Below are 25,939 nucleotides of genomic sequence, written 5' to 3' on the forward strand. Positions count from 1 at the left end.
CATAAAGACATTGTAAAACTAATCCATATGAATTAAGGGTAAATTTCCTGAAGAGACACGGTCACTTTATATATGTGAATAAAAGCCTAAATTCAATCTGTTCATCATTTAAAGCGATTGCGTCCCTTCAAAAACATCGGACTAAACTTCGCAGAATTCATATGGATTCGTTTTACAATCTCTTTATGAATGTTTTGAAGCATCAAAGTGGTAGTTTGCATGGACTGTCAATGAAAGGACAGAAATCTCTCAGAATTCATTAAAAAAAATCTTCATTTGTGTTTCGACGATGAGCAAAAGTCTTGCAGGTTTGGAACGACATGAGGGTGAGTAATTGAAAACATTTTTTTTTTCATTTTTGGGTGAACTATGCCTTTAAGAACCTCTTAGAGGAGAGGTCAAAAGCAACTGTTCCCAAACCACCATAATGTCATTTCATTTGTATAAAGGGGTAACAAAATATGAGGCTGACCTTTTCTAAAGCATCATAGTCCATCTTGAAGGCCCAAAGTTGCAAGCGGGCGGACAGCTCACTGATGGAGGACAGAATGAGGAGGAACTGCTCTGCACTGCCCAGCGGAGTGTCGGGGTTCGCCAGCTGGGCCTCCTGAATCTTCTGCGTCTCCTCCTCCGTTGGAATCATTGTCAGGATTTTCTATGAAAGAACACGAGAACCAGTGGGGAGTGTTAGTATCACTGTCAGAAGCCAATGTATATGGGGGCTCACCCCTAGAAAGGCATTCGCTCAATCAATCATCCGAGCGTTGATGAATAACAACACCTGGAAAGACACGGCATTACGTAAAAATGTAGAAAATTATGGCTATTTCATTTGCTAGGGGCAGCCTCCTTCTGTTGCATAACTGAATAAAAAAGGTAATTTCTCCTGACCAAAACAAAATTTCGGATAAAATCTTGAGAAACATAAACTGTGGTTGTCAGTGAGAATATAATGCTCTCTGTAGAGACATAAAAAGGGTGGACAGAAAAACTCTAATCCATTTTTCCCATGACGAAAGATAAAAAATTACAGATTTTATGAGAAAATGGGAGCTCCATTATTCACATGTTGATATTGAGACATTTACCTCAGATCTGTATCATGGGTTGTAACAGCCTAAATGAAGCATTTTGCTAACCTTTAATCTTTGAGATGAATTATATGCCCGATGCCAAAAATGCTTCAGTTTTGCAGAAAATCCACATAATATTTCGACTCGCCGGCCAAACCAACTTGCTTAACAGTTTTAAGGGTAAAATCTATTGGTTTTGTGGAAACCCAAAGTAAATGTATATGCTCTCAGGGCAGAGAGGTTGAGTTATTTTGGACACAAGCTTTGACTCCATGCTTTTTGTGTGCCAACTCGGCTACAGTCAGTATGTCTCTGTCTTGTTGAACACAGTTGTAGAGAGCCATGTATTTTGGTAAAAATATGCTTTCATGTAGCAGTCTGGGGATGATCATAAATGCCTGAATGATTGATGTAACGAGAGAGAGAAAGAGAAAGAGAGAGCGAGAGCGAACTGTAGAGGGGTTCAAGGAATATGTGACTCACGTGGACTCAAAACAAGGTTAGTATTAAGTACAGATGTGTTTTCTGCATGGTAACCTGTCTGGCATTCTCAGGATTAAAGTGTAACCATGCATCGTACTAACTTAAACGTATGTATTAAGTTTTATTGTAGCTTTTCTTAATAATTTCATCATGTCGAATTTGCTTTATTACTTGCGGCTGATTTGTCATAATTTGCGAAACGGAATGTAATTTTAAACCAGTGCAGTATTACCTCTATGCCCTCTTTGCTCAAGGCGTACTCGTCGAAGTTGAGGATCGCTGTTTTGATGGTGCGAGGAGGCGGCAGGACCGTCAGGCCAATGTTGATGGCGTTACTTCTCTTGGAATCCAGGACGATGATCTCCTGACGCTTCCCATCTGCTGCCGTTTTCTGAAATCAGATATATAACAAATTAATCATCAAAGCTATTCACAGTGACCATACTGTGATGGGTTAAAGGTTTCAAGGATGGCAGGTTAGCATCAGTGTACAACATATCACTGTATTCTGCCGAAAAGCAAATTTTTAAAGCAACAGAGTGTTTCTATGACTATGCAATTTTTTTTCTGGCTCTGTGGATTTTTAAAACAGACTTTTTATACTCTCACTCATTCATGCATCACAGGAACATGTTCCGATTCTTTTTTTAACCTTTAACATCAGATCTATTGTATGCGTTTTTTGAAGGATAACATTTTGTGGTGGAAATGAGAGTAATAGAAACGCCATATAAAAAATTTTTTATAAACTTTTTATGTATAAACACTTAATAAATAATTAAACATAATTTGACAAAATGCTGTTCAATGAACCTATTACATTCGCTTGTGAACAAAATTGTTGGTTGTGCTGCAAACGACACTGTGGAACATATATCGCTAACAATAAATATTTAAATATATGTTTATTAATTTATAGGCTTATTGTATAGGCCTAAATCTAAACAAAAGTTTAGGGACAGTAAGTAACTTTTTTTTTAAAGAATTTAAAACCTTTCTATTCAGCATGGGTGCATTCAATTCATCAAAAGTGACAACAAAAAAAGTGCCTTTAACATTGTTACAAAAAATCTATTTCAAATATATGGTATTTTATATTCATCAAAGAATCCTGAAAAAAGTATCATGGTTTCCACAAAAATATTAAAAGAAGCAGAAAATTGATGATAAGAAATGTTTCTAGTTCCCACAACTAGGCTGCTTCGCCCATTGCATAGCTTACCATACAGATACACATCTATTCCCCACACCAAATACGAAATAAGGCTCCGTCAGCCTGTTCTTACTCTCACGCTGGCCACTGAACTCAATAGGAAAGGCATTTCTTTAATGTGGATAATTACCTTAAAAATAGCTTCCTGAGATATGAACACAAAACACGGGATATGTTTAATGTTTACTTGCAGAAAAGGCACGCAAACACCTGAGGGCTATTTTGGGACTTTGATGGAGAATATTTCTGGAGGAGCAGAGCCATGATGGTGCTGGTGTCTACTGCCAAATGGGGGGGGGGGGGGGGGGGGTAATGAAAAACAGCTGGAAAAGGTTGCTCAGAGCAGAGCAGAGAGGAGAGGAAACCCCATGCAGGCCACATTTCTGAAACACCATCTAAGAGCGAACAAGCCAAATAATATGATATATCTTCATCTTAGGAACACCAATTCATCTCCAACATTTAAAACCTGTGATGGTGTTCATTCTATTTAGTCAGGGATTTAACTCTGGACATGAAAAATAATACAATGAACTCTGTTGTACAACTTGGAATGACGGTGTGGCTCATATGTTAGTGTACAGCACACACAAACTCCGAGATCCCCGTAACAGGCTGTATTGATTAGGTTGAGAATGTTTCAGTTATAAGCTCTGACTTGTGACTTGAGTTTGTTCTGAGTGACAGCAGATTTCATGGATCCTAGAAAGCACTTTGATGAAGCTTCTAGGTAATACAGGGAATCAACCAACCTACAGGTATTAGCATTCTGACCAACATTCTACAGCTCTCTTCTAAACACGTGCGATCATGTTGTAAGAAGAAGTTGTGCAGGCCGCACATGGGCAACTGAAGGTGTCAGAATTCATACCATGTGTTACAGAAGAAAGGCCCAGAAAAGATCAAAGTAACTTCTTAGCAGATATGGCTTGTGTTCATGTGTGCTGCTGACAAAAGCCAGGTAAAAGTAGAGCAATAAAAAAATATATTTTTTGTTGCGTGGGCACAATTTGCTACCAAAATATAGGCTGCTGTTTGCCAGCACTATAAAAAAAATTCCACTTACATTCTCTCAGACAAACTTTTTTAAAGGGGTCATGGCATTATAAAGCAAATTTGCCTTGATCGTTTGACATATAATAGGTCTTTGTATCATTAAAACATCCAGCAAGTTTCATAGCTTAATATGTCATCCTCATTATAAACAAAGCTTTTATTTAATCAAGATCCAAAAACAGCTTGTTTTAATATTGGCGGACATGTGACGTCACACGAGAAAATACATTTGCATATGCCTGCCTCCAGAGTAAGACATCGACGAAGAGTTATACATCATGTCAAATATTTTAAAAAAAATGATGTCATGACCCCTTTAAAGGTTGATTGAACATTCGAATGTAGAAATAGTTGACATTATGGGAATTATTAAATAAAGTAAATTTTTAGGCCATTTAGTGTGAGTAACGTCTCGGTTATGTATGTAACCTTCGTTCCCTGAAGGAAGGAATGGAGACTTGGTCGACGTGTCGACTGATTGGGATCATGCTTATGGAGCCTGTCATCTTCGAGTTTTGTTAAAACAAGCCAATGCACATTGGCGTGCGTGAATTGCATCACACGCTCCACCCCGCAGCGCGGGTATAAATATGGAAGTGGATGCACGCTCATGTTCGACCGGACTAACAGTGAAGCTGGCTTCATGTGAAGGGAGCCCACGGAAAGCAACCGGCTCGACACATAGGCTAATTTCCTAGCGAATGTGCTGGTGTCGCCCAGCCCGCAGATCTAAAATATCTGTCAGCGAGGCACTCTGTGTCAATGCCAAGGAAGGAGCTACAATCTCTCTTTGGAGGAGCTCACTACCCAGGTGGACACGGTGCACCTTGGGAAAACACACCAAGATGATGGCAACCAATATGCAGTGGGCCAACCTCTGCATGAAACAGCCTTCCCTTCTGCTGGTTTCTGTAAAAGACAAGAGCTGGATGAGGTCCTGAGGCTTTGCATTCTGTGCTGTATAACCGCAAGGCGGAAGGAAAAGAGAAAAGCCAGGGCTGGGTCTGCCTCCTCCGGGGCAGCGCTTGCAGGCTCACCACCTGGTCCCGTCTTAAGAGAGAGATAGGAATCTTGGGCACGTATCCAGGCTGGGGTCTCAGATATTGTGAGAGTTGGCCAGCCCGAATTCCAGGCACGATTCGTTGACCGAAAATGTATGCAGGTCCCCTACCTTCTTGATAGAGGCAAGCAAGCAGGAGAACTGTTTCTTTAAAAAAAGGATTTTTAACTGCCGCAGTGACTCAAGGGGAGGTCTCCAAGTGCAGTAGCACCAGAGAAAAGTCCAAAGAAGGTATAGAGGGGGCGCAAGGCGGATTCAGTCTCCTTGCTCCCCTCAGGAAACCGAAGATTAAGTCGTGCTAATGATTAGAACCACTGCACCATGATGTGCGTTAATATAAAGGCAACATGCATTTTGAGGATGGAGGGAGACAGCCCTTGCTCCGACCCATCTTGCAGGAAAGAAGCACAGAAGTGATCGAACACCTTCGGGGGTCTTCCCGTGAGAAGAACACCAACAACGAACAGGTTCCACTTCAGTTCGTAAGCAAGTCTCACTTTTTAGAGGGAACTCTCGTAGAAGTGATGGTATCTACGTTCTTTTGAGGTAGATAGCTGAACCTCCGCATCAAGACCTAAGGTTCCCAGAGGTCTGGTGCGGATGCCAATGGCGTCCCGTCCCTGAGATGTCTCAGAGGAATGGGTCAGGAAGGGGCTGTTGAGAGGAGCATAAGTTTGAGGGAACGAGGTTCAATTGGGCCATTAAGGGGCAACTAAGAAAACCTACTCCTTCTCCTTCCTGACTTAGCACAGTGATGTGCAAGAAGGCTCACTGGGGATTTTTATCACATTTTGCATAGGCCCCAGATTCAGCTGTATGCCAGTGTCTCCGTGTTTCAGGGAGAAAACAACTGAGTTCGGAGAGGCAACAGATGTAACTGTGCGGCCCCAAAATGATCCCGGAACAGCTGGACTGCCTGGGGATAGAGTCTCCACTCTCCTCGGCTACAGGCTAACGTGAGGCCTCCTGGGCGGCACGATTGATCAGGCCGAAACTTAAAGTGGAAGAAGCGACCTCAGAAGCTTCTGACTCCATAGGAGGAGATGGTGGGAGAGTTATGACATGCAAGGGAAGCGTATGAGCAACAGTCGCTGAGCAGCGGCATCAAGCAAGGGAACTGCTAACAACTCGAGGCAATGGATGCCAATGCAGTGGGAGGTTCGACCCCCGTTACTGCATGCCCGTTACACGTGGCCCCTCAGCTGGTGTTTAGCAGACACTTGTTCTGGGAGCGTTTGACCCAAAGAATCAAAAGGTCTGAACACGGCTGAGAGTTTGGCGGCAGGCCGGGTGTTGTTTACACACAGAGTGTGCCGCTCTGCCACGGCCACCTCGGGACTCGGCCATTAAGCCAGTGCTGAAGCGGTCTTCATATGGAGGAAGCCGGTTATATGCGGCTGTGTCTACCATATGCCCCAGGAGCTCTGAAAGTTTCAGTGGGACCCTTTCTCACTTCTATGAAGCACCGACCGGACACGTTCCTGCTGAGGAACGTGTAGATCAAGTCCACCTCCAAACCGGAAAAGAGACCCTCAGTCCGTGGACGAGTTTACTCTTCCCCAGTTGACCTGAAGACCCAACTGGCTATGTAGCACTCGAAGGAAGGGACTTGTACTGAGACTTCAACCCCTCAATGCAAGAGCACAGGCCTGTGTTATGCCCAACCTGTGAAATGTGATGTCCAGGAATCGAACCTTGTCCGCATCCCTCATATCCGCAAGGTTGAGCCAGAGATGGCACTCCTGGACCACTAAGGTGGACATCGCCAGACCGATCGTGTGAGCTGCAACCTTCGTGCCCCTGACAACAACACTCTTTAGAGACATTAGAAGACCCGATCGGCTCCGAAGCGAAAGACAACTGCGGGGCGGAGCGTGTGATGCAATTCAAGCAAGCCAATGTGCATTGGCTCGTTTTAACAAAACTCGAAGATGACAGGCTCCCTAAGCGTGATCCCAATCAGTCGACACGTCAAATACATTGAACATGAGCGACTGAAAGGGAACTTAAAGTATTAAAGAGCAAGAACTTCTATATCAAATTTGGTGGTGGTGACTGTCCAACTGACAAGCTGCTAGTTTGATCACTGATGATGCACTTCAATAATTTGTATTTAGTTACGGCATGGTAAATGATGATGACATAACTGTTATTCAGAATTAATTGACAGTTTAACTCTATGTAGTGTTTTTGATTTTATTTTGTCATAAAAGTTATATTTTTGGGCATTTTTGCCTTTATTGGATAGAACAGTCAAGGACAGACAGGAAGCGATAGAAGAGGAGAGAGGGATCAGGAAAAGACCACAAGCCGGGACTTGAACTCGGATTGCCCGAAGTGCTGTTGTGCTATATATCGGAGCGCTGCCCACAAGGCCAATCCACATTGCTATACTGAATGAACTGTATTACAAGCACAGAACTTGTAAATAACTAGTAAAATGATGTGCAAAACCTGCAATCCCGCACCGAAATTCATATTATGGAAATTGAATATATAACCACTGATCGTTATATGAGGCAAAGCAAGTTTGAAACATCAACCATAACCAGATAAACTGGAATTAAGTACAGATTTTCTTGTAAACTAACTAGTAGTTACTAAGATCCTAGTGTGAACTTTATGTCTCATTTTAGGTAAGACCATCTGAATGGCTGCTGCACCCTTACCCTGGTCTATAGAGGTAACTGGTTCCACATTCAGATAAAGTTTTTTAGATTTAAGAGATTATTTAACCGATTTTATCATCCCCAAGTGAAGACCATAAGCACCACTAATTGTAATCACACTGATGAGGAAATATATAATTGTAATCACACTGATGAGGTTATAAGTAAACCAATAATCTTGAAGATTTAAGCAAAAAACAAAACAAAAACAACCTGATGATTAATATTTGGAAGAGACATCGAAAAGTGGGTCATTTTACCTTTGTAACTGGCAGCTCCTTAGATTTCGTCTCAAAGAGGTTTTCCAACTTGGCCGTGTCCAGTTTGACCGGATCCAGTTTGGACCACAGTGACTCCCTGCATCTCTTGTGGTTGTTGTACTGCCAGTCTATAGGTCTCACCTCATTCCAAAACAGCCGAATGGTCTTCTTCTTTTTCTGGAAGAGGGGTGGTTCTCCTCGACTAAGCTGAGGAGATCCAAGATGTGGGGGAGGTATAGAAGCCAAAAAGGGTGGTGGAGGGGGCATCATCATGCCAGAGATAGGGGGAGGTGGGGGGCATCCAAATAAAGGTGGTGGAGGTGGAAGGCAGGGAGGAGGAGGAGGTGGCGTGAGGTCACTCGTCCCAATCACGTTACTGACATCCAAAATGTCCACATCATCCTCCTCTCCCAAGTCTGTGAAATCCAGCTCTTTGATTCGAAGCTCACGTGGCATGGCCATCAGCTGGTCCCATATGTGGTCTGACTCCTTTTTGGGAGGTGTTGGTGAAGGAGCCGGTAGAGGCTTTTCCTGTGCTTGCTGCTTTTCCTTTCCAGAATGCTCCACCTCATGAGGCAATACCAGTCCTTTCACCAAATCTCCAAATTTCTCAGCCACAGCCCTCACGTTACCCTGGTTATCGAGATGCTCCACTTCCAGTTTCTTCATGTTATCCTCGCATGCCTGACGACGCGCCTCCAGAGTGGAAATGCGACTAGCAAGGCTAGTCACAGAGGAGTCCTGATCTGAACGCCCTTTCTCATTCTCATTCTCATTCTCCTTTTCTTTCTCATTTTCCTCTCCCTTTTTGTTTTGGGCATAAAGCATGTCCAGCATGAAGCGTTTGCTGTTAAGAACATTGTTGCACTGATCGTTGACGTCCGCTGTATTCATACAGTCTGCCCACTGGCCTAAGAGTCAAATTGAGAGCTAGTTTCACCAATATGTACAATTTTCAGAATGCATCTCTACAAAACATGTCTATTTTTATGTTGTAGTCTGGCACTGAGAAGGGGCAAACAGAAATGCTGGAATGAGTTTTCCCAGCTGAAAAAAAGTGCTCACTTTGAAAAATTTGCAGCCAGGGTCCAGTTTATTTTATTTTATTTTGTTATTTTATGTTATTCTTTTACTTTATCTGCCAATGGTGGGTAAACTGGGAAAATTGGGAAATATAAGCCATAAATATTTCTTGCTGACCATGAAACTGCTGTTTACAAAAAATGTAAAATGAATACATTTTATATTTATTTGATTTTATATGTTATTTTATCAGCAAATGACAAGTGAAGTAGGAAAATAACCAACATCTACCATAAATATGTTTTGCTGACAATGAAACTAGCAATCTTATTATTATTTAAAAAAAAAAAGAAATACTTTATTTTATTTTTATTTTATATAATTTGGTGCTTGGCAATCCAATGAGAATAAAACGCCAGTTGGCTGGTAACTTTACTATGAACTGCAACATAATTCATCTTTTAAATCAAATTCTAGTAACTGTCTGACTATCGCTGACGCAAGTAATAAATGCTTCAAATAAAAGACATGCAAAGAGTCTACTAAAGAAAATATCTTCCAACTTTTACAAAAAATGTTACCATCAGAGGTTTATCAGGGATACCTATACTGTTAAATATAGTTTCATGGTAGTAAAGAAATAATGTTCATTTTGGACCCTGTGGCGAATGTTAGACCCTCTGTGTTGCCCAGTTTTTGATTTGTGTGTGTGTTGTTCTCACCTGCGTCACTGTCGCTGACGTGTTTCTCCTCTCGTTCTTCTCTCTCCAGAGTGCTGCTGGCTGAGGAGATGCTGGAGGCAGAGCAGTTATCTTTCTCATTCAGCTCCTCATTCTGCCTCTCCTTCTCACTCAGGACGACGTTTGATACATCTCTGTCTAACATCTGCTCTCTCTCACACTCCTCTGTACCCAGTCCATTAGTTTCTTCCTCAAAGTGTCCTTCTGGTTCTTCTTTCTTTTCATATTCCATTCCACTCACCACCATTTCCTCACACACTTCTGCCTCAGCATCCTCTGCTTTCTCCTCTGTCTCAGAGTTTGTTTGAGACAGAGAGAGGGTGATGTCTGATGGATCCACAGGGCTCTGTTCCTCCTCTGGTTTGGAAGGCGACACCGGCACAGACACTGAGGCAGAGAGAGGCTCACAGGAAGGCTGCACAACTGCTGGCTGCACAGGATGGCTTGTCTTGGACTCAGTTCCTGAGAAAAAAAAAAAAGATTGGCTTAGCACCTATTCCAGATAAGAGGCCCGAATTTGACGGAACTAATGATGGAACAAAATAAACTTCTGATGATGAATCTTCCATGCAATGAAAACACTAAACTGTCATGAATGAATGAATGAATGAGGCATTTATATAGCGCTGTCATATGTACTACTGTACACCCAAAGCGTAATGATACGTCATGATACCAAAGGCCTAACAAATGATAATAACAATTTCCTGATTTAAATAACTTCTTGGTATTCAAATGGAGTGGCTAGTAATATGCGCTAACAAAGTAAATAGGGTCATGATTTCATGACGACTTTAAAGACGTATTTGTAACCAATAGGTTAGTTTAAACCATGCAGGACCTGCCTTAACCGTAGATTTCTCGAGGAGAAGCAACAAAAAATATCTGTAACAATGTGGTGGTTTGACAGAATAAAAACTGGAATAACAGGGTGATATTTAATTATATTACAAAAGCAGAAAGAAAGTAAGACATCCATCAGGCGTGACATGATAATTGAGTGGGGTGGCTTGAGGTTGTCCTTTCAGTGAGACTTATATTTGCTTATATTTATACTATTTGCTTATATCATATTACTGGACTTGGTATTCAAATATTGATATATATATATCCCAGGCAGGTCTTGACTGCTTTACAGATGCATATCACAATTAACAGCAACCATTTGTTATTAATATAAAACAATCCATAAACACAAAGTTAATAATGAGTATAATAAAATTTAGACACAATATTGGTAGTTACTTGGTCTATTTTTAAGTCTCTAGTGTTTTGAATCACTATTTTTGATATTTTTTTTTTGACAACCAAAAACTGGTTAAGTGTATGATTCAGCATTCTGCATTTCTGTCTTGTTTTAGAGTAAAATTACCAACATTCTTTAAAAGTAATTTCCAGCAACCCCCCCCCCCCCCCCCCACCCCCCCCCCCCCCTGCTTCTCAGGTAAATTTATATTGTTTTAAAGATGTTTAGATATTTTTACTGGAAATCAAAACAAAAAATTCTGACAAAATCTTTGCATGAGTACAATGAGTACACGCACCCCTCATCCCTTTCAGTCTGTGTTACGGTAACCCACATAACATTACAGCATTTACTCCTCCACATTTGGAAAAGCAAATAAATACAGGAAATGTGATCCTGCAGTAGCATGGGGAATAACAAAACAAAATTCCTCACAACGTTCCCATCAAAGGTTTTGTTTGCATACACAGGCAAAATATGAAAGCTGAATGACAGAGCTGTTAACTGTAAATGTCATTAAGGAAATACTGTATATTATGAATATCATATAATACATTTTATTACACTTTAATTATGGAAATATACTTGTGATTTGGTGATTACTGTTGAAATCTCCAAAAATATGTTGCAAAAAAATCTTATTCTTAAGTATTTTAGTCTTATTTTCCCAGTTCATCTACCCTGTCCTTTCTTGTTTTGAAGGAAGGAACCAGAGTCTCAAAATGGGAGGAGCTCAGACCTCTGAAACCACAGTCTGATCCACACTGCTATCCTTTTACACAGGGTTGGTCATGCTTTTACTCACTGACCAGTGTGTGACCAATGCTCTGGCCTTCAAAAACCACATGAATGTCATGCAACAAGAGTCTCACTGAAAGGACAACCTCAAGCCACCCCACTCAATTATCATGTCACGCCTGATGGATGTCTTACTTTCTTTTTGCTTTTGTAATATAATTAAATATCACCCTGTTATTCCAGTTTTTATTCTGTCAAACCGCCACATTGTTACAGATATTTTTTGTTGCTTCTCCTCGAGAAATCTACGGTTAAGGCAGGTCCTGCATGGTTTAAACTAACCTATTGGTTACAAACACGTCTTTAAAGTCGCCATGAAATCATGACCCTATTTACTTTCTTAGCGCATATTACTAGTCTTGTGGTGAACAATTAATCTGTGCAAGTTAATACAATGAAACATTTTTTTTTTGCCGTGGTAATCTTTAATCAAAATCTGAAAAGTTACTTCCGGTCTGGAATGGCATTCCTTCTCTGATGATGTCAGTTTGACGGCTTGGTTTGAAAACGCTTAACCACTCCCTTCAAACCGTTAGTCTGCTATGAGCGAGAGATGGAGAGGAGGAGCGTTAAAGTAAAACCCTGCCCTCTGTTCAATATTCCGTTTCACTTGGAAATACGTCACAACACTGGAGAAAAGTCGTTTGCAAGTTCCGGTTCACGGGGACTTTAACCACTAGGTTACACCATTCCAAATATTCATGGCAAATAACTACATTTACATTTCTATTTCATATTTTTATTAAACACATTTTAATTTGCAGCCATACTGCATGTATTTTATTAAATTATAGTAGACATTTTGGTCACACTTTAGTTTAGGATCCAATTCTCATTATAACTAACTATTAACTACGACTTTTGCCTCAAACTCCTAATTCCAGCTTATTAATAGTTAGTAAGGTAGTTGTGAAATTTAGGTATTGGGTAGGATTATGGGATATAAAATATGGTCATGCAGAATAAGGCATTAATATATGCTTTATAAGTACTAAACAGCCAATATCCTAGTAATATGCATGATAATAAGCAACTAGTTAATAGTGAGATTTGGACCCTAAACTACAGTGTTTTGGTGGTCCATACAGTGAAAGGCAATGTTGTTTTGGAAAATAGGTTTGGAACAACATGAGAGTGACTAAATCATCACAGAATGTTCCTTTTTGGGTGAAATATTACTTTAGAAGTATGAAAAGGACTTACATTGTTCCCTTTTCATAGTTCAAACTGCATACTTACTGGATTAATTTATTACTAAGAACTGCCATTGAGATGAATGGGAATGCTTATAGAAAAACTAAAACTAAGATTAAAATGTGATGATAAATTTCAACTGAATTTGTCTCAAGCAAATCGGAAACTCCATAGTGAGACTGAGTGATTGACCAGGCTCCAGTCGTTCAGCCCATTCATACCAACTCCAGCCTCTCTGATTCAGATGTGGCTGCAAATAAAAGACTGACTGACCACTGACCCAATTTCAGAAATTTTGGTTAATATTTGAGGTCAATAAACCTCAAATAAATTTAATTTTTCCCAATGGCTGACTGCCCCAGTGGCTTTACATTGTTTTCATTACAAAACATTTGTGTGGTAACGGCTCGATTCCACACTTTGGAGGAAAAACTAGGACCAGAGTTTTTTCCAGAAATGGAACACTGTATTACTGTACACATGGAGGAATCTCACCTTGTGCTGGATGTTGGATGGAGCATCTATCCTCCTGAGCCTCTACAGTCAAAGGGGTAGCAGAACGAGACAATGAGCTGCTGGAGGATCGTGAACTCAGGCTGAGAGTGATTTCGGTTCGCCCCCGTGTTGTCGACCTCGGACGTTCCCTTTCATTTTCCTCTGCTGCAAGCCGCTCTATTTGCTTATATCTGCACACAGCATATAAAACACAATGAAAGTTACTAAAAACCATTCTGCATCAGGGTCAAAGACACAATGTTTTTTTTATTGGAAAAGCTAAATTTACTTCTTTTTTTTCATAAAATGACTTGAATACACCTCTTCTATGATGACTATAGTTTTAATCTATGAATTTTAATTTATTTTGATATTTTTTTAGGGCATAAATGTCAGGGTGATACAACTTTCCTTATATCTATTCTTTTTTACAAAAGTAGTTTAACAAAACAGCTTTACTGCTAAATTACGGTGCAACCAACATTCAGTAACATGCAAAAAAAAAAAAAAGAAAAGGAAAAAAAAAAACCAAGACAAATCAGGAAATTACATCATAGATAAATTAATCCTTTTACAGTGAATATATAGTTCTAAAAACTTTTTTTGAAAATAGTGATTAAGATGGATGCACTTGTAATTGTATGTATGTATGTAATTCAAAGATTACATTTCTAATAACATGGCATGCATGTTTTAAACTAGATTTTTGATGGATTTTTCCTTTTCTTTATCATGAACCCTCTTATTTGTCATTGACAGATCAATCTCCTGTTGCAGTAACAGGGAACCATCTTAACTCTTTATGTGAGGTGATGTGGCATTGTGGTTAAAGATATTGGTTTGTAGCAGAAATGTTGTTCAAACCTTGTTAGTGGCAACTGAACTATGTCTGTCATATTTGCTCTAGGGGAAATTGCTTTTAATAAAAGTCACAATGTTTGCTATTTTGAGGGGTGAAAGTCTGAAACAGCATGTGGACTGATAAATAATTGTCTTAAAGGTACAATATGTAAGATTTTTGAACAAAAAATATTTAGCCATTACTTGCAAATACTGTAGGTTTGTTCAAATGTACTTTTAGCACGATTGTTTTAGAAGTGTAAAACTGCACAGCATTAACCCACCAAATCATTCGACAAATAGTCACATATCAGGTAACAGGCTAATATAGCATTATATTTCACATTCCTTGCAGCTAATTCATTACGATGGCATGTCGTGTCACAATCGTGTGATCAAACGTATAGGTAATACAAAAACTAATTTATTAGCTGATATATCATTTATATGATTCGTGAATTTCATACATCTCTGGATGGTGAAAACGACATCTCCCATCGTTCCACTCTCCTTCATAGCGTCATCAAGCTTCGCCTTTATTTTTGTTTTGAAAATGCGACCTCCTGCAGCGAAAAGACTACAGATTGTACCTTTAAACAAATTTCATAGCCTCCAGCATGCAAGAGGATACAGATTCTCACTTTGTGCATAAATAAACTTTTCAAGATTTTCGAGATTTCCAAACTCACCAAATCCTCCCACTATGCTGCCTATAACTCCCCCTTAACAGGTGTCAACACAGATGCTGTCTGCTCCCCTCCTGTCTTATCAACCCAAAAAATATGCACCAGCACTAATATACAATATTACCAAAAACAAGAACCAGATGTTTCATAACTATATAACATTTCCTTTATATCACCTGAATCCTTTAATTCCATCACATAGTTACACAATACTGTAAGGTTCACCAAAAAAGGTTTGAAAAGACCTTGACTTTCGATAAGATCTAAAATAAATGCAAAGACATTGAGTCATTCCACTTGCCAGGATGAATGTTTTTAACATTTACTGTAAATGGAAAAAGCCCATGTCTAAAGTCAATTACACACCTTGTGCTGCCGTCTTTAAAGGTCTTAATCTACAGCAGCCGTTCAGGGGCCCTGACGCCATATTTCACCTGCAGCGCGTGCCGACTCGCTTCCCATCTGCTGCTCGTTCTAATAAATGTTTTCAAGGTGTATTACTATCTTTGCACTGATAATTGATATTAAATAGGGCTCAAGGCTTTATGACATATTTGCATTGGACTGCAGTAATTTATCCAATATGATTGGAATGCTCATCTTTGATAAGACACTGATATAATTCATTACAAAGAAGGCAGAAGGATTTTTGGCATGAAGATTTTCTGAACTTTATTACAGTGTCAGAGATATAAGGAATGTTTTACACTAGCAACAAGACACTGCAACAACATCACAATACTAATGTATATTATTATCATGAATCTTCAAAATTATTTTTTGTATGGACTTTTTTTAGCTACAATGTAACAGATTATTTATTTTTTTCATTTTATTGCATAACTGGAGACTGTTATTTTATGATATGATGTTCTGATATTGTATTGTTCTACATTATTATTAGGTACAAATGTATATTTTTATTCAGCAAGGAAGCATTGATCAAATTATGTTTTCTATTTCTATTCTAAAATCCTAAACTGAAATGTTTATTGAGCACCAAATCAGCATATTAGAATTATTTCTAAAGGATCATGTGACTGAAGTCTGGAGTAATGATGCTGAAAATTCAGCTTTGCCATCACAGAAATAAATGACATTTTAAAATATATTAAAACAAAAAACATTATTATAATTATTTTAATCATTACAAATTTTATCTTTAAAATTATTATATTCTACTAATTATATTATATTAATTATATATTATATTATATATTATATTATATTATATTATATTATATTATATTATATTATATTATATTATATTATATTATATTATATTATATTATATTATATTATATTATGCTCTATATAAGTAAAAGTCAGTCTGGAATGTACCTTTCTTCTCGTGCTTGTTTGACCTCTTCTCTCTTGTCCACATAATCCCGACTGCAATGAAGACAATAAACATGAGAAAACACGAACAAGAAGCGGAAAAGAATGCCTTTTATATATCTACCAAAGACATTTGGAGTTCCAGGGGTTAAATGATGTTTAATGTTAATTAAACAATAACAATTCAAGTTGGTGTTTTTGTTATTACACAACAGTAGAGGTTGACTACAGGACTTAAAGACTTTATATGATAGGATTGAAAAAGATACAGAAAGAACAAGCATTTGTCTTCCTGCAGTCCACCGTGATTATTCATTGTCTGTTCTAAATGCTGTTTTCTTTTGAATGACCATAATAAGAGGCAATAAGTTGTATAATCAGAAAAACTCCCAGATCGCTGATAAAAAATTGGATGGAGGCCTCAGCTGTTTCTCCAAACTGTTGGACAAAATGTTTCTCATAGTCATCTCCAACATGAGAGATTCGGAAACGAATCCGACGTTGAAAACGCTGATATATTTGTCATATTAATGAAATAATGTAGCCCTGGGTGCATACAATAATGGCATCATAATGAAGTGCTAAGAAAGGCCACAAACTTGAAACGGCTTCTCTCCTCTCTTTCAATCCGCTGAAGTCTTTCCTCTCTCTCCAGGCGCCTCCGCTCACGTTCTGCATTCAGAGAGTCCTGGTGCTGCCTGTAGGAAGAGGTTAACAAACCACCCAGAGTCGACCTGGAGGACCAGAGAAATTAAAGAGGATCAATATTACAGAACAACAGTATTACAGAACAACAACACTTGAATTAATCAGTATTCAAAATTGCATTCTGGGGGGTAAAAATAGAGTTCCCGTGTTCGCTTCAACCCGTAGACTAAAAAACAACCTGAGGCAACAGTGTAAAAGTAGCCCAATCTACAGACTATCTAACTGCATAACGTAAATTAATGACACAATTTCACTTTTCACTACTCCCATAGAATGATTGCAGAAGAAAAATAATATATGTTTGTATTGCACATTGATCTAGCAACAGATTTTGTGTTAAAAAAAAAACAAATCATAAAAGTGGTTCATTTTGTTTAAGAATCTTATAAATGTATGAGGTGGAGAGGGGATTTTTTTTTAAAAAACATGATTGTTTCATTATAAATATGGTGATTATCTCTAAGGTGGACACCCAACTTAATATATGATATTTACCATCTGAATCTAATATATATATATACGTATATATATAAAATCATAACCATTTCAGCCTTGAATGCACTTGCACACATGCACTTCAAAGAAGAACAGTGGCTCACCTGTCCGGTCCTGGACCCCCAGACGGTCCGAAACGGTTGTAGGGTGTGGAGGGGGCACTGGACACCCCAGATGACCTGCCAGGATATGTCCCTGCGTAGCCATTGCTAAAGGAAGGAGGAAGAAGAATTTAGTCTGTTCATAGTTTAGCCACAAATTATTCAGCCACAAAAACAACTTTAATTATATACATTTTTAGATTTTACATAATTTTTATTATTTTTTTTATTTTTTTAAATACAAAATATACAAAAATAAAAAATGAAATTAATACTGTATTCAGCAAAGACGGATTAAATGAATCAAAGTGCAAAACTGACAGTAAAGACATTTATAACATTACAAGTTAATGTTATAAATGTACATTGTTTCCATAAAAAAAACTTAAGCACACAACCATTTTAAACATTAAAAAATGTTTATTGAGCACCAAATCAAGTGACACTAAAGACTAGTCTAATAATATTGTTTTTTCTCCCTTTTTAATCAAATCAATGCAGCCTTAGTGAGCAAAAGAGACTTCTAAAAATATTACTGATTATACAGTGTATATTATAACAAAGTTGATTTGTGGGAATTTGTTGTCCTGAAGTTTACCTCTTAACAGCATAAAGCTTAAGTCTCGATTTATCCAAGAGAACTAATGACCATATTTTCCGTTCACTTCATTTATCATACATATCATCAGCTAGTACACACAGACAAGGGGGGTGAAGCTCTGATCCAAATGATGTCATGTATTTCCTCCATCAGGACCACAACACTACAGACGTCCTGAGTGAAGAGGCCAATATGAAGCCTCATAGACTCCCCAAAAAGCCAAGGACACACACACACACACACGCGCTTCTAAATCCAGACTTTACATGAGTAGGTGACAAAATAAAAACTTCTTCCCAAACAAAGCAGCTTGCCAGTTCAGATCGCTGGCTGGAGATGTACGCGATATGACCTTGTATTGGGAGATATGATTAAAGACGTGGGGGATCATTTCTCTGCACAATCCCATCTTCATTAAAAGAGGTCAGTGACATGCTGTCATTCGCTCCTTACACTAGCCTCTATGTTTGAGTCTGCTGTGATTCATTACACACATTATCGGAGTAAGAACTGAGAGCCGGGAATGAATCCTGGCTTAATACCAATGGGAAAAATAGACACTGTTCTAAATTTCAAAGTGTTCCAGCACCTGACAGCATAAAAAGTCAAACACACTTTAAAGTGAATCGTTTTAGCCTTGCCAAATAAAATCCTGTTCTGTAGAATTTGAACCACAGCAAGTAAAAACGTATTACTAGAAAATGGCAGCATTACCCACTGTAGTTGTCTGGGTTGATGTGATATATAATATCTTTGTGTATCTAAATTAAATTAAATTAAATTAAATTAAATTAAATTAAATTAAATTAAATTAAATTAAATTAAATTAAATTAAATTAAATTAAATTAAATTAAATTAAATTAAATGTATATATTTTATATTTTGGTGTAGTCTTCATTTCAGAATATTGGACTTCATTCTTGTAATTGTTTAAAACTTTTAAAATATATCAATATTAAAAACTATTTAGTAGGGCATACCTTTATCCTTTTAAAACTACTTCTTGTAGACATCAAAGGACTTTTCACACTGCGCTTAACCCCGGGTTATCGCCATTCTAAACAATGCTTTTTACCGCTTAAAGCAGGGGTGTCAAACTCAGCTCCTGGAGGGCTACAGTCCTAGAGGGCTACAGTCCTAGAGTTCCCAACCCTGCTCTAACATACCTAGACTGCATCCGAAATCTTAAAAATGATGCCTTCGGAAGCTGCATTGCAAGGTAGGACGGCATCAAGGCATGTCCGAATCTAATGTTAGCTTCACTTCCTGTTTCCTGAGATAGCTTCATCTGATCGATTTTTGAAGGCAGCATAGATGGATCCCTTACTGTCTTTGATATCCCACAATATCAAAGTGCGTTCCACTCTGTGACAGATACGCTAAAAAAGATAGATGGCGTCTGAAAGTTGCGGTTGGAGGTCAGTTTGTGTGTAAATGTACGTTTTTGACCCACATTCTCCACTTTTTATGTCACTTATAGCGAGAAATTACTATTGTAGTAATTTACTGTAAATCATTACACCGTTATGCTGTCTCAGATGTCCAAAATCAGTTTTGTGAGGTACCTTCGTACACAAACGCTGCCTACAAAGTCATTGCCTGATAGGGCAGCGAGGCAATAAGTCCTCTGCCTAAGTTTTAGGACGCAGCCATACTTGTAGTTTTCAAATAAGCCTGAAGGACTTGATTAGCTGGATCAAGTGTGTTTACCTAAGGTTGAAGCTAAACTGCAGGGCTGTGGTCCTCCAGGAACTGAGTTTGACACCTCTGGCTTAAAGGAACGTTTCACACTTGTAATTTAGAGTTAGCACCACTTCTGCGGTGTTAACCTCGCATTGCGGTGCTAGACGTGTATGTTGTGAAACGAAGCAGCGTTAGAATGTTACAGCTAGATGCTTAGCAACCGACAGCCAATCACGTGCCTCGTTTTCATGTTTTGGACAGTCATGGAAACACAGCACGTTGTATAAACATTATGTTTCAGCGTCTGAGGAAAAAAAAAATGTCAGCAAAATATGATATGAGGATCTGCAATGCTAGAGCTTTTATGTAAACATACTGTGTGTGGCATTAGCCCAATCAGTGTACAGTGTGAAACGTCACCGTTTCAATACCCAGAAATAATTGTTAAGCCCGGGTAAAGTACTGTATAAGCAGTGTGAAACATGAAGCAAGATAATCCAGGAATCTCTTTATCCGTTGTGAATGACCCAGGGTTAACTATTTCAAGTGTGAAAAGCCCTCAAGAGATGATCAAGAAAAGATGGGATAAAGAGTTTACGAAAACGCATAAGCCAGACTTGAACCAACATGAGAGCCACAAACTTTTCCTTTTAAATTGTTCACCAGAGCTCACAAACTTGATTTTGTTTCCATCTTTTTCCCTTACCTGCCACAAGAACTGCATGATGTGTTTGAGTACTTAACATCTGACAGACTGCACAGAAAAGACAGAACATGAAAAGTGAGTAATCGACACATAAATTACAGAAAGATTAGACTCAAAGCTGTGACAGAAACAGAGGACAGAGGAACAAGTGCAGTCGAGAGACAAGTACAGAGGCGTTACAGACAGAACGTGAATCAAAGCAGCCTCTGTTTATCAGTGCAAAAATCTGTTTAAGATTACATTACATACAAGCAATTTTTGCCCGGTTTCACAGACAAGGCTTAAGCCTAGTCTCAGACTAAAATGCATGTTTGAGCTGTTTTAACTGAAAGCAACTTGCACTGACATGTCTTAAAATATGTCAGTGCCATTGTTTTGTCTCAAGATGCACACCAGTAATGTTTTTTTCTAAGGTACGTCTATAAAAACTACTTAAATGTCCTAATTTAACTAAGGCCTAATCCTGGCTTAATCTAAGCCCTGTCTGTGAAACCGGGGCTTTTATGCTTTTAAGAGCCAACCAAAAATAATAATACGAATCTGTCAGAGTGAATATTAGCGATTTGTTTTTGTTTCGTTTTTTTTTTTTGCATGTAAATTAACTACTTTTAAAAGATCATCAATGGAGAAAGATGCTTTTTGCCAAATGGTGGTTATAACACCTAACAGCAGGGGCAAACTGGACCATGCTAACCAGTCAAATATTGACCCCTTGCTTGCTATTGCTAGTTGCTTTAGTCATCAATAGTTTCCAAGTTTTCCCAGAAGAGAAGATTTTGATGTCATGTTGACTTTATAAGTGTACTGTGCCCTTAGCATAAGACTGTTGTGTAATTAGGTTATTACAGCATTAATCATGTTAAAGCTGCATATTGAAGAGTTTGCATACAGTCTCAACAGAGAGAGCTGTCTTTGATCCACTTTAAAATCCAGATGGGTTCCTCAAGCTGCCACAGTCTTAATGTCAGGCAAACATGCACATGACATTGCAAAGCATTTTCAGCTTCATTCTCATGAAATGTGGATCCTACAGGCACTGTCCAGGTTGAAATACAATTGCCCTTTTATATGTGACTTAATTTACAGGCTTCTCTTGGCTTTGTAGTGGTACAATGCCTCAATGAAAGGCAGATGAGTTGTAAATGTCAGTAAAAGTTAGCATCCTTTAGGGAGTGTCTTGCACTACAGTGGCTGGTTCCAAAAAAAAAAAGAAAAAAAAGAAATAAGTCTTTTTACATTCCATCAAATATTAAGGAATCAACATAAAACCCATTGAGTATAAAGATTTCTCAGGCTATGATCGTACTAGTATATATTTCTCCTTTTATTGGTCTTAGGATTTGATATATAAGACAGGTTAAGCCATATTGTACATTGAATATTAAATATTGCACATGACCATAAGACGCAGCGAGTGTAGCGCTTTTTGTGAGGGTGCAATTTCTGGTGGATACAGGACATTTTACTGTGTTCTCTTGGAAGAGGATACAAAGGGATAGAGTGATGATCCACTAGGTGAGGGTCTGACTCTTTTCAGAAGGTAGGTTTGATGGAACAGACAAAACAATAAACCCTTGCCATTCACAGGAGATCCAGAGATCAAGCAAACCCCATGTCACACTTCCTTCCTATTAGAGCATGAAAGTCCACAAATACTGTGGTCATAGTGTTTGTGAGTCTTGAATCAGTGAAAACAGACATGGGTTTCCAAATGTTACTTCTTAGGGATCTCATAGCTTGACTTATGTGGGAGTGAAAGTCATTCTCTGAATCAGACATGCAGCTTTGAATGGCTATATTCCAAACTTTATTCTCAGTATAGGCAGCTCCCTTTTAAGACAGATTTTGATGTTAACGTAGCTAATATATCAATCAGATGCTACTATTTCAGAACTGAATAAAATATTTGTAATTGACTTTGACACAATGCCTTCTGGGCAGGGATGTATGTATGTATGTATGGATGGATGGATGGATAGATAGATAGATAGATAGAGATAGACTTCATGTGAGGTGTGTCAAATTCAATTAAACTTCAAATTTGAAAGAGAGCCAATTATTAAGTACTGAATTCTGAACATCCCTGGTTTTGGGGTAGCTTTAACTCCAAATGATATTTGAGAAGCTGCCTTAAAATTTGGCTATATTCTCCTGTCTACTGGAGCAGCTTTTGTATCAGGAATGTTCATGTCTCTATGTAGGCAGCTCACTAGGGTTTGGAACAGAGCCCATACATGCATAGCAACTTGTTCTGTGAGTGGCGAGAATCTACTGCGTCTATCTGCACTACCTGCAGTGCTTGTCTGGGTCTCGACCCTGCAGAGTGCCCCCGGAAACCTTGTCCGAATCCACCGGGCAAGCAGGAAGAAGGGTGGAAGAGAGCAGAGGGAGGACAGGGGACAGGGGGTCTTCGCTTGGGGAGGTGGAGGCTGAGGAGGTAACAGAGGAACCCTGGGACGGGAGGGCCCCCAAGGACCTGACCGAAGCCCAAGAAGACAGTCTGGGTGATATAGGGGGGCCAAAATCAGGGGTAAAAGGAGGGGAAGACACTGGGGCCTTACGGATAACCTTACTCCCAGACCTTTCCCGGAGGTTTTCCTCATTGTCTGTATCAACGGCATTTGGAATGAAGTTGACCATGCACTTTAATGGCAAACACAAGCTAGAAGCTTCTTCTACTGTTGATGCCATCCAGCTACGAACAACAGAATAACAGCAGAAGTTCGAGTAAATGATGGGGAAAACCATGATATGTTGGGAGACATTTATGTTAGTCAAGTCAGGGAAGAGATAGCATCAGAAAATGGATAAGGATCTACAGTCTGGTTTCTAGCTCTAAGACTCAACACCCTGGAATCCTATTCTGCTGAAATACCTTTCGTATGCCTGTCTAGAGAGCTCTGCTTTCTGTAGCTCCTCATCCTTCTCCTCCTCTTCCTCCTCTCTGTGGCGAAAAGGAGGTATTGAGGGTTGTTAGGAGGGATGGGCACAGGAAAGAAAAGGTAAAGCGAAAATGAAAGGAGAGGACAAGAACCTTCACCACATGCTCTGACGGTCAGAAGAAATGACACAGGAAATCATAACACAAAACATATAGATAAAGTCATATTACGTTACTTGGTTAAACTTTTCTGGTATTACAAAATGACAGTCACATCAACACAACAAGAAGGATACAAACCATTGTGAATAATGCTGCCTTCATATTTTATCAGAATTATTGTAAATATGAGTTGTTTTACCAAAAATTCTGAATATTCTACAAGCTGATTATCTAGATCGAATGGTGAATGTATACAATAGTGTGGGAAATGTTTATGGTTGCTACACTTTCTTCAAAATCCGTAAATATCTTCTTTACATTTTGGCTTTAATAAGCCAATTTCCCCCAAAAATATGCAAGAATGAACCAGCTGTCCTACATGATTCCTATTCTTTCCGACAACAAGGCAATTGAACACAACATACAGTACGTCTACAGCGTGACCAGTGTAGTCCGACTTCTGAATGAATGACGCTTACAAGCTGATTCTTTTTACTGAATCAAAAGCATCTAAAAGTGCAACTAGTCCAGTCCAATTCCCGAACAAATTACTCTAATGAGTCAGCTTTTTTTTAATGAATCAAACACGGTTAACTTATGCCGCAATCAAACTAGACGCAAAATTTCACTGCAACATAATATGACGTTTTTGTTTAAATATAATTCAACATTTAATATGTCCAAAATGGAATAATATTCACTCCACTTTACTGCAATGCAGCAATCCTGCAGATTTATAGATGTTTGTGTTCTTTTAATTCAAATAAGAGGTTATGATGTGACATCAATCTTTTATTGGTCACATGTCTTTATATGATAAAATTCACAGGTCAGAGTTCACCAAACTTGAACTGTGGAACGTAAGCGAAGTTCGTATGAGCTTGCATTTCCTTCCACTTGTGTATGCATGTAAGTCAATGGAACGAAAAGTGAAGTATGGTTGCTCATTTGATGTGAAATGTAGTTAAAGATACACATTATGTGTTTTGTCAGCAAAATTGTATAAATATTAATGAATGAAATATGTTATCATGCTTTTTGTTTAGTATAGTTGTTTAATATAGTTAAGGCCAACTATTGGATTTAATTTTTGCCAGCACTAAAAAGACTATGAAAGTCGTCAAAAAGTGTGTAAGCCAACCTTTTGTAAGAATTGCATTGATTCTTTCAAAAATATACTAAAAGTACTAAAAAAAAATAGTTTCTGTAACTATTATAGAGCTTCAGTTTTTAGGAGGAATCTAAACCAGAATCGTTAAAATCATCACAATTCTCTTTCCATTGTCAGATCAGACCAATAACTGATTTTTGGGTCATGACCAACCAGTTGAGACCCACTGAGATACACAACAGTTAATACAGCAAAGAATTAAGACCTTTAGGAGGAATTGGAGAAGTCCTGTTCCTCACTGCTCAAAAGTTTCTCTCTCTTTCCGTCTCCTAGTAGACTGGTATTTATTACTAATATGGAAAACACCGCACATCAAAGGTCCTTCTAATTTCCTGTGGTGGGTTAGCTAACAGACATCAGGATCAGATGACTGACTGAGATGAATTCAACTATCTGTCAACCAAACCGCTCTAAGAAAAATAACCCATGAAGCCCATCACTAACAGCATATCCTGTCATCAATAATTAAAAAGCACAAGCAGTCTGTGCAGCTCAACAAAAGGAAAGTAATGTGAAATATAAAGAGATTGTGACAGAAGTATTGCTGACCCTCAGACATATTCTTGGGTTTCAGACAGACAAGTTCACAGAAACAATTTTGTTAGTATTTAAAGCTGCAGTCTGTAACTTTTTTGGGTTAAAAATTATCCCAAATAAATTTGAGCAAGTTCATAACCAGCCAGTGTTCAAAACTATCTGCTTTGCCTTAGCTCGATTCAAAACGGTAAGCTTGTAACAATGTTTTTAATTCCAGTGGTACTGGTGGATTTCCGTGGGAAATTCGAGCATGTCATTACGACACATCTGTACATATAAAGAAGATGTCTCGGCTAGTAGGCTATATTGCGTGTGAGGATGTTGGAGGTGGAGATTTATAGCCTTTTCTCACAGCACTTGATATAATTAAACTTAGCAATTTGATGGCGGATCCAGAAAGGTTCAAACGACAAATCACCAGTGACAACTAGAGATTCACACGTTGTAAAATGCAAAAGACTTTGGACTTCGGAGTAGCTACAGAAAAAAAGAGACTGCAACCGGGCCCATGCGAGAACAAGGACAAATATCAGAAAGGCATTAAATGTAGTCATGCAATGCTGATGTTGTTAACATTACAAATTTGAGAACAAAGTATAATTTGCACGGTTTGACATGATATGATAAGCGATTGTTAGATCCATTTACTGCAATGCTTTTTTTCCCTTAGTTGGTCAGAACAAAAGTGGATTTTACTTACTTGTTCAGATTACATTTTC

General features: G+C 38.6%; 1 protein-coding gene across 5 annotated transcripts in view; it reads right to left on the bottom strand.

Annotated features, from left to right (window-relative positions):
• The window catches only part of fhod3b (formin homology 2 domain containing 3b), a 179,184-nt gene that overhangs the window by 12,277 nt on the left and 140,968 nt on the right, over positions 1-25,939 (bottom strand). For 2 of the 5 annotated variants that reach the window (XM_079895924.1, XM_079895923.1), the window contains exons 11-21: positions 23,345-23,413; positions 22,760-23,164; positions 20,470-20,517; positions 17,482-17,586; positions 16,774-16,908; positions 16,178-16,228; positions 13,311-13,501; positions 9,560-10,039; positions 7,815-8,725; positions 1,789-1,947; positions 473-655 (exon numbers count right to left, since the gene is read on the bottom strand). In XM_079895924.1, coding sequence (XP_079752050.1) covers positions 473-655; positions 1,789-1,947; positions 7,815-8,725; positions 9,560-10,039; positions 13,311-13,501; positions 16,178-16,228; positions 16,774-16,908; positions 17,482-17,586; positions 20,470-20,517; positions 22,760-23,164; positions 23,345-23,413 — 2,737 coding nt within the window. The remainder of the gene's footprint in view (positions 1-472; positions 656-1,788; positions 1,948-7,814; positions 8,726-9,559; positions 10,040-13,310; positions 13,502-16,177; positions 16,229-16,773; positions 16,909-17,481; positions 17,587-20,469; positions 20,518-22,759; positions 23,165-23,344; positions 23,414-25,939) is intronic. The other 3 variants (XM_079895926.1, XM_079895927.1, XM_079895925.1) reach the window with 2 other exon arrangements.

This window comes from Squalius cephalus (assembly GCF_949319135.1).
Source record: "Squalius cephalus genome assembly, chromosome: 15".
Classification (NCBI taxonomy): Eukaryota; Metazoa; Chordata; class Actinopteri; order Cypriniformes; family Leuciscidae; genus Squalius; species Squalius cephalus.